The following is an 11705-nucleotide window of genomic DNA, read 5'->3' as shown; positions in this document are numbered from 1 at the left end:
AACATTGACAAGTCTCTGGGGATTATAGAAAGGAAGGGGAATAAGGAGAGAAAGCTTGAATTTGTCACTGACAAGAATCCTGTTGCCTATAGCCTATAGGGAAACCCAGAGACAGATTGGAAGGGCTGAGTCAATCAACATTCTGATGCCCAATGGAAGCTCTGTTGCATTTTGGACATAGGGTTTTGAGTCTTGTTCTCCTACCTGTTTTTTATGCTAACATTGATCTTTCAGATGCCCTACTTTGCCATATTGAAAGCATTGATGAGTCTCTCTGGAAATCCCTTGCCAAAAGAAATCCTGTCTTCCCATGTTCCAATCTTAAAAAGTCTGCATCATAGCCTGTGTATAAAAGGTATTTGTGCCCACTATGGCACAGCGTCTTATAATTTCCTCTAAAGGAGCATCCTTGTGTAGTCCTAGTATAATTCCTGGGAAAACCCCACAAATTCCAGACTTTTCCCCTGAGATTATAAGATTATTGATTTAGAGCTGGAAAGGACATTAAAGAACATCTATTTTAGCCCTTCATTTTACAGATAAGTGACCTGAGGCCCAGAGAAATTAAATGACTTGTCCCATGTAATGTACATAGCAAACCAGGATGTGAATATAATCCCCCTGCTTCTAAATACAAAAACTCTTTCTAGTATACTTGCTCTCTTTGTTGCTTAGTGTTCCAAGAGTTTGCTTAACCTTCTTTGTGAAAAATACCCTGAAGCTTTTCAAGTAAATATTCTTGACAAGTATAGTTAACTAGCTAGTTATTATCATTTACATCCGATGTTGTTAACAAGAAGGAAATAACTCTGATTTGGAACTAAAAGTCCTTGAACACTGGGTCAGTCTATTTTATCAAACAAGTTGACATTTGGGTTCTTGCTGGGGTGGAATTGGGGGAGGAGATACAGTTTTAGAGGAACTGGTTCAAATGAAATTGGTCCCATACCCACTTTGGAAGGAGATGGTATAACAGCAAAGGTTTTAGATTAGTAAGACCCTTACTAGAGATCTGTGGCATCTTCAGCATTATTTTTCCTTATTTGTAAAATGGGGGAGTTTTTTTGTTTGAATTGTAGGATCTATAAGGGATTCCTTCAAATTCTGATAGTTTGTGATTAATCCTATGACTAATCCAACTTTTCCCTAGCTAGTACTTGATCTAGCTATCTATTACTAAACTAATATACCAATGAGATCAAATGAAGAGAAATATATATGTACATATAAATCTATATAAACACATCCATCTATATATACATGCACATACCCCCCCCCCCACACACACACACATACCAGATCGCTCACCATGGAAACACTTTGCATCCTGTGTTTTCCTGCCATGAGGAAAGAATTAACCTCCTTCAGTTAGGTGGCTGGAACAATCTGTGTCTTTAAAACAAGCAGAATGACAGTCACAGGGCAGCTAGGTGGCACAGTGGATAGAGCACCAGCCCTGAAGTCAGGAGGACCTGAGTTCAAATTTGATTTTGCTGTGTGACCCTGGGCAAGTCACTTAACCCAATTGCCTCAGCCAAAAAAAAAGAGTAACAGTCTCAACTTCCTCTTATGCCTTATATGCGCTTTCCTTTTTGGTCCAACAGATTAAGATCCTAGAGGACTGCTGATGGATGATTCTACCCACATCTTGACAGAGAGGTGATAGATATAAATCTTTCAACATGAAAAATGTGAAATTTATTTTGTTTGTCTATGCTTATTTGTTAAAAGAATTGTGTTTTCTCCTTGTTATTTGGAAGACGCATTTGGGGGGAAGGATAAGGAAGTTAGTGAGTATTGCCAAAAAAAGAAGAAGGAGGAGTGGAAGAAGAAGAAGGAGGAAGAGGAGAAGGAGGAGGAGGAGGAGGAAGAAAAAATAAAAGAAAATCACTTAAGCATTTTTAAAATGCACAGAACAAAAAGGGAAGCTGTAATACAGATTAATTTTTTCTCATATGATCCTCAAAGATTTAGCAGATCTCTGCTCTGCTTTGTATATGGAAGTGTTTCTTCTTTTTTGTTCATTATAAACATTTAGTTTATAAAAAGAATATGCACCATTTGAGCACCATGAACTGAACCAGAATGGGAAAATACCTCTCCTCCCCTCTTTTTTTCCCTTGGCTCTTAGAAATGGCTCTGCAGTTTTTGTTTATTACATTTCATTTGTCTTTCTCAGTTTTAGATGTTTATAGTAATCTCCCTCCTACTGAAAGGTGGAGTGTGGTGAGGGGTGAGGGTGGGAGAGGTTCCAGGTAGGATATCAAAGCCAGCCAGCTAGGCCTGCAGGAAAGCCCAGAGGAGACAGGTTGCCTAGGCCTCAAGAGGTTTTGGATTTAGCACGTAACACAATCCTTTACAAGAACTGATCTAGAAATTTAATTTTCTTCCCTTCACAGAGACTGAGGTGGGATAAGAAGGTAGAGATTAAGAACCATGTGTTGAGGTTATTTTTTTGTATATTTGTGATTGTGACTTTGAAATAAATATTTTTTGGTAAAATTTAATCTGGCTTTTATTGGTTAAATAGAACTGGGATGCAGGGTGTCCATCCCATACAATTGGAGGAACACTATTAGTGAGGGCTGGAGCCAATGGCAGAAAACTTAGACATCCCCAAACTCTCTTAAGGAAACCAGAGAAACCTAGAGGAAGAGTGACATGTAACATACCTGACTTTCAGGCAGTTAGACTAGGACACATGTACAAAAAAATTTATATTAGTTCTCTTATAAAAAATTATTTTTTTTTCTGAATTCTTTCACTCCCTTCTTCCCCTCCTGCAGTAACTGAGAAAGCAAGAAAAAATTTCATTATAGATATTTCTTATCATTATGAAAAACTAATTCCTACATTAGCTAAGTTCCTCCTCTCCAAAAAAAGAAAAACAAAAGAAAAGAAAATATGAAAAAAATTAAAAATAATAAAATTTAAATAAAATTTTTAAAAAAGAAAAAAAAAGAAAATATGCTTTATTCCATTGGCTCTCTAACTGGAAGTAGATAGCATGTTTCATGATGAGTCTTTTGGAATGGTAGTTGGACACTGTTGATTAGGGAGCTTATTCTTTCAAAATTGGTTATCTTTACAAGATTGCTATTATTGTAGAAATTGTTCTCTTTGTCTTACAGTAGTTCTTTTTATTGTAGCAAAGAACTGGAAGCAAAATGGGTATTCATCAATTGAGAGCCAATTATGGCATATAAAGGAATATTAGTTTGTTTTAGAGAAATCTGAGATGACTTGTATAAGATAATACAGAGAGAAGTGAGCAGAACCAGGAGAAAAATCAATAAAGTAACAACATTGTAAAGAAAAACAATTTGGAAAGACTTAAGAACTTTAATCAATGCAAATAGGATTTCAGAGGATGGATGATGGATGAAGTATTCTACTTACCTCCTGACAGAGAGGTGATAGACATAAATCTTTGAACATAGCAAATGTGAGAATTTATTTTGTTTGACTATGTTTATTTGTTAAAGGAACTGTGTTTTCTGTTATTTGGGAGATGCATTTGGGGGGAAAGGATAAGGAGGAACTAGTGAATATTGCCCCGCCCAACCCCCCCAAAAAAAGAAGAAAAGAAATAAAGGAGAATCACTGAAGCATTTATTTTTTAAATGCACAGAACAAATAAGCAAGCTGAATGTAATACAGATTCATTTTTTCTCATATAATTCTCTTTCTCTTCTCTGCTTTGTATATGGAAGTGTTCTCTCTTCTTTTTTGTTTTTGATGTTTTTCAACTCAATCATTTATTCATTTATTTGTTGATTTAATTAATTAATAATTTAGATTAACTTATCATTTATTTACGATTTAATTAATAATTTAAAAATATCTAAAGATCAACCTTCCAAAGATGATTGATTTTGGCTATAATTAGTTTCTTCTTAATCTTTCCTTCTTCCTTGTCATCCCCCATATTCCTGTTGAATTTAATTTGGTATTTTTATACTAAACTCTGTGTGTGTGTGTGTGTTCAACTTTCCTTTATCCATTTCAGATAATGAGGTTATGTGATTCTAAGAGAAGACTGGGGATGTGGGAGTAGAGACTTCTTCTCACAGATCCCTCCTTAAGGAAATAATAAATTCCCCTTGTTTTTCATTCTTCTTTTGTGTATTTCTTTCCCCTTTCCCTTTTGCTTCCTCTCCTAAAACAAAGAATATAGGTCAAAATTACATCCAGGCCCTATGTTTGTTTTATTTACATATATTTGTGATTGCTAAAATCATTATGATTCCCAAGGTACATTTATATCTTTTCCCTCTATTAAAATATGAACACTTTGTGGGCAACAGTGTCTATTCTCCCACCTTGTCTCTAACCACTGCCAATTTCTGTTTTTGTCATGGTTACCATCTGATGGCAGGTTGTTCCCCTCTACTCCCCTCATTTTATTTATTTATTTTTTTTTTTAAAATCTGAGGTAGGTTGTTAGAGTTGTCTTTATTTGTATTCCTTTTGTTATTAGCGAGTTAGGGTGTTTTTTAATGAATGTTGATAGCTTGCTTTTCTTCTTTCAAGACCTATCTACTTATATTTTTCATTTGTCTATTGGAAAGTGGCTTCTGTTTATATATTTTTGAATCACTTTTCTTTACATTTTACATATTAGACTTTAACGGAGAAAATTGTCATAAAAATTTTCCTCATGTAACTTTTCTTTCTAATTTTGTGAATTTTACTTCCTACTTATTTCCCTTTATTATCCTTGATATTCTTGATCCTCTAGATGTTTTTATTTCTACAAATTAACCCTTTGTAAGTTTGATTGGTATGGTACTGAATACATTAATTTTGTTTGTGCAAAATCTTTTCAATTTTATATAATCAAAGTTGTCCATTTTATCGCCCATGATCCTGTCATTTTTTTCTTTGGTTAAGAACTCTTCTCAAGTCTGTAGCTGTTCTTTTAGTTTCTTTATTATCTTTATATTTGGATCATAAAATCATTTAGCAAATATTATACATAGTATATAATGTGAAATGTTAGTTTAAACATAATTTCTGCCAGATTATTTTCCAACTGTTTTTGTGGACTCCTTAATAGCTAAATACTTTAAATTTATCAAACATTATACTACTTTGTTCGTTTGCTTCTACATCTTCTGTTCCTAATCTAGCTTTTTGATTATATTTTTCTATTTTTAAACAGTACTGTTGATAAGTGATAATTGGTTTAACTAGTATGCCCTTCTCTCCAATGCCTCCACATTATTGCTGGAATGGCACCATTAAGGTTAAGTTTCTTACTACTCTCTATCTCATTTCTAGTTTCCTGGTTCCAAATCATTCCCATTTTATTGGGTAATTTAGAAAATACTTTTATTTTACTAGCCCTATAGATAAGAACCCTATAGATATCCTTTGTCTTAAATGAGATATAACTGTGAGCCCAGAGTGGTTCTGGGCCTTCAATTAGAGCATAGATTTGTCCTCCCAACCCCATGATTTGCTGATTACTGCAGGCTCAATGGTTCATACATTGAATGTCCTTCTGTGTTCCTTCTCCTTCAGTGGGTAGCAATAATATTTATTTAAATTATCTCTTTGTGGAATGAACTTTTCATCTGGACTTTTCTGCATGACAAGTACCAAATAACTTTATTGATTACTGCTCTGTAGTATGGTTTAAAATTTGGTACTATTAAGCACTTTTCTCCCCCCTTTTCTTCTTCTTCTTTTTCTTTTTTTCATTATTACTTTTGAAATTCTTGACCTTTAGATTTGAGAGTAGTTGGGAAAGGCCTCATGTTAAAGTTGACTTTACTAAACCAGTCTGCTACTAACTGCATGTATGACTTTGAGAAAGTCAAAGCTTTCCAGGTCTGTTTCCTCATTTGGAAAAGCTAGAATTTCTAAAGGCCTTTCTAGGTCTAAGATAGACTACAAAACATTTATGAAATGCTGCTTCTTCTTTTGTTCTCATCTCTGGGCATTCAGAACCTCTCTTGTGTTCCATACTATAAGCCAGAGAAGACCAAGAAAAATAGCCCAAACTTTCTGACATCCCAATAAAATATTTATTATTTCAAGAAATAAATCCTTTACAAAGGATTTTTCTTTACAAAGAGAAGACAAGGAGGAGGAAGAAAGAAAAGGAAGGGAGATATGAAGACTGAAGAGAGGGAGGCAAGGAAGAAAAAGAAAAAGAAAAAAGTTTCTCTGTTGCTTTCCTCCACCTCCCACCCCCTGAATCAGGCCCTTGTTCTCATGTTTTTTTTTGTGTGTGTTTTTGGCAAGGCAATTGGGGTTGACTTGCCCAAGATCTCACAGCTAGTAACTGTTAGGTTTAAGTGTCTGAACTCAGGTCCTCCTGACTCCAGGACTGGTGTTCTCTCCACTGTGCCATTTAACTGCCCCCTCCCTTTCCCATCCCCAAGACTTTCTGTTTCTCTAGTTCCTGCTTTTGAGCAGGCTGGGACCCCCCAGTCAGAATGGGGATATCTTCTTGGCCTAGGAACTTAAAACAGATCTGGAATGCTGCTCTACACTTCAGGAGCATTTCTCTCTACCATAATTTTTAGGAGAAGGGATAAAGGGGAGGAGTGGTGCTTGATATTGCATGTCAGGATAACAGGTAGCTCTTAGTGGGGCAGATAGTCAATAAAGGGAGGGGAGGTGTGGCAGTGTACCTGGATACCCAGATCTTTCCAAGCCAGGAAGGCTCTGGGCCTGGCTAGTCTATCTGTAAGGTCAAAGAAATGAGAGTGAAAGGGAGTTAGGACAGGGAGTCTCCAGGGATTGGGACTGAGGATATGCTGCATAGGAGTTGATTAGTTTTTAAGAATTGACCAGAAGCCTGGGGAATCTGGAGGCAAGAGAGATAGTTTCTGTTAGGACAGGGAGGTTGCCCTTTTGAAGTAGGAGGGTAACTTTATCTAGGTTCTATAATAACATGACTTAGAAACCCTATGAATTTGCCTGGAAGGCTTAGAGAAAGTCATCCTTTTTACCAGTGCTGGCCCTTGCATAGCAGGGTCACTGATTTTGCACCATGGGCTAGGCTGATTTATTTCTGATTTAGAACTAAACTTACTGTCTCTGGGTCAGGGAAAATAAATAAATTTCAAGTCCAAGACCAAAGAGGAAATTTGGAATTACAGGATGGAAAGATCAATTCCTAAGGCCTTGAATAACAATCTTCACACACTCAATGCTAGCCCTTGCTACTTGAAGGGGGATTGTGCTAGGACCCTGAACAGCTTAGAGCCATGAAGAAGGAAGGCAAGAGATCATAGACAGCACCAATGACTACCAGGCTCCCTCTCTTCTAACTTTTCCTCCCAAACATGACCTGCAGTGAACCGTGGTCCAGAGTGATCATGCAGGTTCCACAAATAAAGGAAGTAGCCCAAAGACAATCAGCATTAAGGTTCAATTTCCTCAGATATCAAGGTCAGGAAGGATAATAAAGTCCTTTCTCTAGTTCTCTTGGTCGCATCCTTCAAACCACTCTCCTTCCTTGTCTTTGTTCCTACTCATCTATACATTAATGGCTCTTTTCCTGGGTCCAAGATGTCTAAAATCTTCCCTCTCTTGACCTACACATTTGGTTTGACAGATTATAGACTATGAAACCATGGGGACCTTCTAGATTCAGGTTGGTTTTGTTTTTTTTTTGACCCATATCTTCTCCCCTCAGCTAAATCCCCTAGAATCTAGGCCTTTTAGTGGTCAAATCCTAAGCCTAGAGCGAGATTGAAGGGATGAGATATCCTTTTCCCCTTTCCTCCAGGGAGGTTTGTTACTACTCTACTCTTACCATTTTCCTGCCTCAGAGAAGGACACATCACTGTCACTAGGAATGTCCCAGCCTGGAGTCAGGGAGGGTGGGTCATGGAGAACCAAAACTGCTGGTGCTTTCTCCTGGGAATAGGGCAGGGTAGCAAGCATATCCTGACAGTTCTCAGTGAAGGTGGGAGACAGGGGATGGAAATGAAGAGGAGGATAGAGAAGAAGGTTGGCACAAAGGAGGCCGTTAGCAGCCCCTACCCCTGGCTCAACCCATAGATATCACAAACAGTGCTGGCAGAGGGCCACTTGTCCCTTCTGGAAGTCTCGGCATGGGCAGAGGCGGCGGTATTTGGTGTTGGAGCCAGCGCAGCTATAGAGTATCGGCTCTTTCTGAAGGTAGCACTCTTGACCTAGCTGGGCAAAAGCCGGGTACAGGTGATTCATTTCTGACTCAGTTCGATCACAACTGACATTCAACCTGTGGGGAAGGAGAGAAGAGCACACAGACATCTGAATATCCAGCTTCCCCCAACTCTAGCAGGTCTAAGGAAGCTTCCCTCCCATGTACCACCAACTTGGCTCCATTAGTGCAGGTTACCGACAGATTCCTTCCCCCTTTCCTCACTTTCTCCCCTTCTTTACTTCCATCTCAGTGGCTCCGGGGGGGGGGGGGAATCAGCATGGGATACAGATGGCACCTCTTACTTTTCTCCCCACCTTCCCCCTCAGAAAAGATATATAGGGGGAGGAATAACCTGGTCACTAACCAACCTGGTTTGACTTCCCACCAAAAGTCAGAGGAATATACTCTGAGAGAAGGCTTGAGGATAAGAAGTGAGAAGGGGGTTCTATATTAAGATACAACCAGTGTGACCTTGACTTAGGCCCAAATGCAGGTGAGGTAGAGAATTACTCAGAGGCTGCAACTGGACTCTTTTGAGTTTTAAAATGTCCAGGACCTCTGGAAAGATGTGCTTTTTAGCCTTGGAGAGAGGGTGCTACATGTTAGAAATGTAGAAACCAAGAGGAAGTTTAGAACTTCCAGTCCTCTTTGGGATTGTCAGAGGAGGCAAGAAAAACCACCCTGGGTTAAGAATGTTGGAGCTTAGAGATAGGCAAGGGAGGTAAGATGACATGGACAGGAAGTCAAAAGATAGAATTTTCAGTCTTGGTCTTGCCACTTATGTGTGTAACCTCAGATATTTGTCTCTCTGGCTAGTTTCCTCAACTCTAAAATGAGGGGATTATAACACTATGATTTTTAGAGTTTCCTCTCTTCCTAGAGATGCTGAAGGAAAGGAGGGATGCATAGGCACTCACTTCAGGAAAGCATCCTGAGTGTTGAGGAAGTGGAAGAAGGAAGGTTCACATATGAGGCCCCTGTCCAAGCAGGCATCTGTGCAGGTCCTCCCGGTCTCTGCCAGCCAGCCCTGAAATGAGTGGAAAGGAGGCCAGGCTTCCGAACCCAGGCTGGCATTGTGGGGCCAAACCAGGTGTGTAGTGTTGGGTGCCAGGGAAGTGGGGGCTCGAGCAGGTTGGGGTGGACCCATCAGTGGGGAGGGTTCTGTGGTTGTGCAGAAATCCTGCCAGGAGGAAAGTAGAATTAGGAAAGGGAAATGGGTAAAGATGAAGCCACAGGGCAGAAATGGGCAAAGATAAATTGGCTTTTAGTCTCTTCTCCTTTTCTTTCTCCTTGGAGTAGAGGGAACAGCACAGTCACAACTGAGCAGTATGATGTATGGAAACAACACTAAGTTTGAATCAAAAGGGTTGGGGGTCAAATCCCTACTCAGCTTCAATCTGTCTAGTTTGGTTACCTCTTCTGAAAAACAAGAGAAGAAACTTAAGTAGATGACCTTTAAGAGTTAACACCTACCTAAGGATCAAATGAGACATTTGTTTAAAAAAAAGAAGGCACTGTTTTTTTTCTTTCAGTTTTTTTCCTTTTTGATCTTATTTTTCTTGTGCAGCATAATAAATGTAGAAATATGTTTAGAAGAACTACACATGTTTAACCTATATTGGATTACTTGCTATCTAAAAGAAGGGGAAGAGAGGAAGGGAGGGAGAAAAATATGGGACACAGGGTTTTGCAGAATGAATGTTGAAAACTATCTTTGCATGTATTTTTAAAAATAAAAAGCTATTATTAAAAAAAATTTTTTTTAAAGCATTTAACATAGTGACTAGCACATAGTAGATGCTATGAAAACGCCTATTCCCTTCCCCTTCTTTTTTGTAGGCTCCTTCTGGTTATGATCCTTTCTTTGTGCTTGGGTCCCTAACTCAATATTTGGCATATATAAAGTGCTTAATAAGTGCTTGGTGATTGGTTGACTTGACTACTGTTCTATGGTGCCTTCACTTCCCTACCTTTATGATCTTTCATTCCAGTTTCTTCTATTCTTTTTCCCCCTCCCTTTTTTCCATCTTCTTGGCTTGTTTTTTAGGTCTATTAATTGTGCTCCATTCCCTACTCTCCTCCCATCCTTGGGGCATTGCTGAGCTCCACCTGGGGAACTTGAAACTAAAGAGGATGTTTTCCCCTTCTTTGACCTGCAAAACTCTGTTTATTTCTCTTTCTGGACTTCTTGCTTCCCAGTTTGTTGTTAATATTTAGATGTTTTCCCTTTTCAGAAAGGGAAAGAGTCAGAAGTTGGGAAAGTCATTGCCTGACGGAGGGAAAGGAAAACATGTGTCCTATGCAATCTACAAATCTCTGCTCTCTATCTGCATCCCAGAAAGGTACTTCTATAAATCCTACAAGGTCTATTCAAAACTTGCTGAATGTTTATAAAAACATTTTGTCATTAATATGCCCTGGACATATATGCTTGTCACTAAACTTGCCTTAAAGTTGTGAGTTCTTACAGAGCAGGAGACAAATAGATGGACATTTTTCTTTGTCTACAAACTAGTACAATTCTAGAAGTGCTTAGGAGCTTAGTAAATGCTTTTTAATTATGATAATTGAAGGCTTGTGGTAGTAGGGGTATACCATAGAGGCTGCTCAGACATAAAATTGTTAAATTTTAAGCATGAGCATTTGCACCTCAGAAATCAACAAATACCACAAACAAGGGTTTGATTTGTTGTTTTGTTGATTGTCTAGACTTTAAAATGTTATGGAGAAAATAATAATAATAACACAGATTAAACATAAAAAGAGATATTGTGAGCAACTGTTTCCCATCCTCCTCTCCCCCAAAAGATAGTTGTTAAATGTTTATAAGCACACCACTGGTTAAATGGTATCATGGAAAGAACCCTAAATTGAGAATCAGGGTATAGTTTTGACTCTACCACTAAATTTGGGCAAATTATTTCTCTTCTCAGCCCTTCAGTTTCCTTACATGAAAAAAATAACAAGTATACTACAGTAGAGCTTCTTAAACTTTTTCTACTCATGCTCCCTTTTTGCCTGAGAAATTTTTATGTGGCCCTGAGTATATATAATAGGCATATAAATCAAACATTTCTTGATAGTAAATCATAATTTCCCAATTTTCTCATTCAATTACATGACCCCATATGGAGTCAAGACTCATCAATGATGCTAGATTTTAGGGTCATCTAACTCTGAAATTAAGTTTCCTCCTAACCTTCATTTTTATCCCCATATAAGTCTGTCTTGAGAATACTGATTAGTGTAAAAAGAATCAAAAGACAGTATGACCTTTAAAGACTAAGAGGTCTCTCTACCATTTAATTTATAGTTTGCTCCAATTTCCTTCTTATGTATTATAAGGATGGGTTGGTTAGGAGGCAAAGAGTGAAAAAGCAATTAATCTAACATTGTTCAGGAGAAGGCCTTAGATGGGGGAGGAAAAGGTTTGGGGACTAACCTGATGCTGGATATAAGCATAGATTCTCTCAAGCATCCCTTCACATGTGTATTCATAGGGCAGATAGGGGTCCACCTGTAAGAAGAAATGGTGAGATGAAGACAGCAATGAAGT

General features: G+C 38.2%; 1 protein-coding gene across 4 annotated transcripts in view; it reads right to left on the bottom strand.

Moving 5' to 3' along the window:
• Positions 1–7622: 7622 nt before the first annotated feature.
• MGAT5B (alpha-1,6-mannosylglycoprotein 6-beta-N-acetylglucosaminyltransferase B) overlaps positions 7623–11705 on the bottom strand; it is a 122586-nt gene continuing 118503 nt past the window's right edge. For 3 of the 4 annotated variants that reach the window (XM_003768680.2, XM_003768679.2, XM_031965556.1), the window contains 3 exons: positions 11592–11666; positions 9067–9329; positions 7623–8224 (listed from right to left, as the gene is read on the bottom strand). In XM_003768680.2, coding sequence (XP_003768728.1) covers positions 8026–8224; positions 9067–9329; positions 11592–11666 — 537 coding nt within the window. In that variant the 3' untranslated portion in view covers positions 7623–8025. The remainder of the gene's footprint in view (positions 8225–9066; positions 9330–11591; positions 11667–11705) is intronic. The other variant, XM_031965555.1, reaches the window with a different exon arrangement.

Source organism: Sarcophilus harrisii, chromosome 4, assembly GCF_902635505.1.
Source record: "Sarcophilus harrisii chromosome 4, mSarHar1.11, whole genome shotgun sequence".
Classification (NCBI taxonomy): Eukaryota; Metazoa; Chordata; class Mammalia; order Dasyuromorphia; family Dasyuridae; genus Sarcophilus; species Sarcophilus harrisii.
This window is presented reverse-complemented; position numbering and strand designations above follow the sequence as displayed.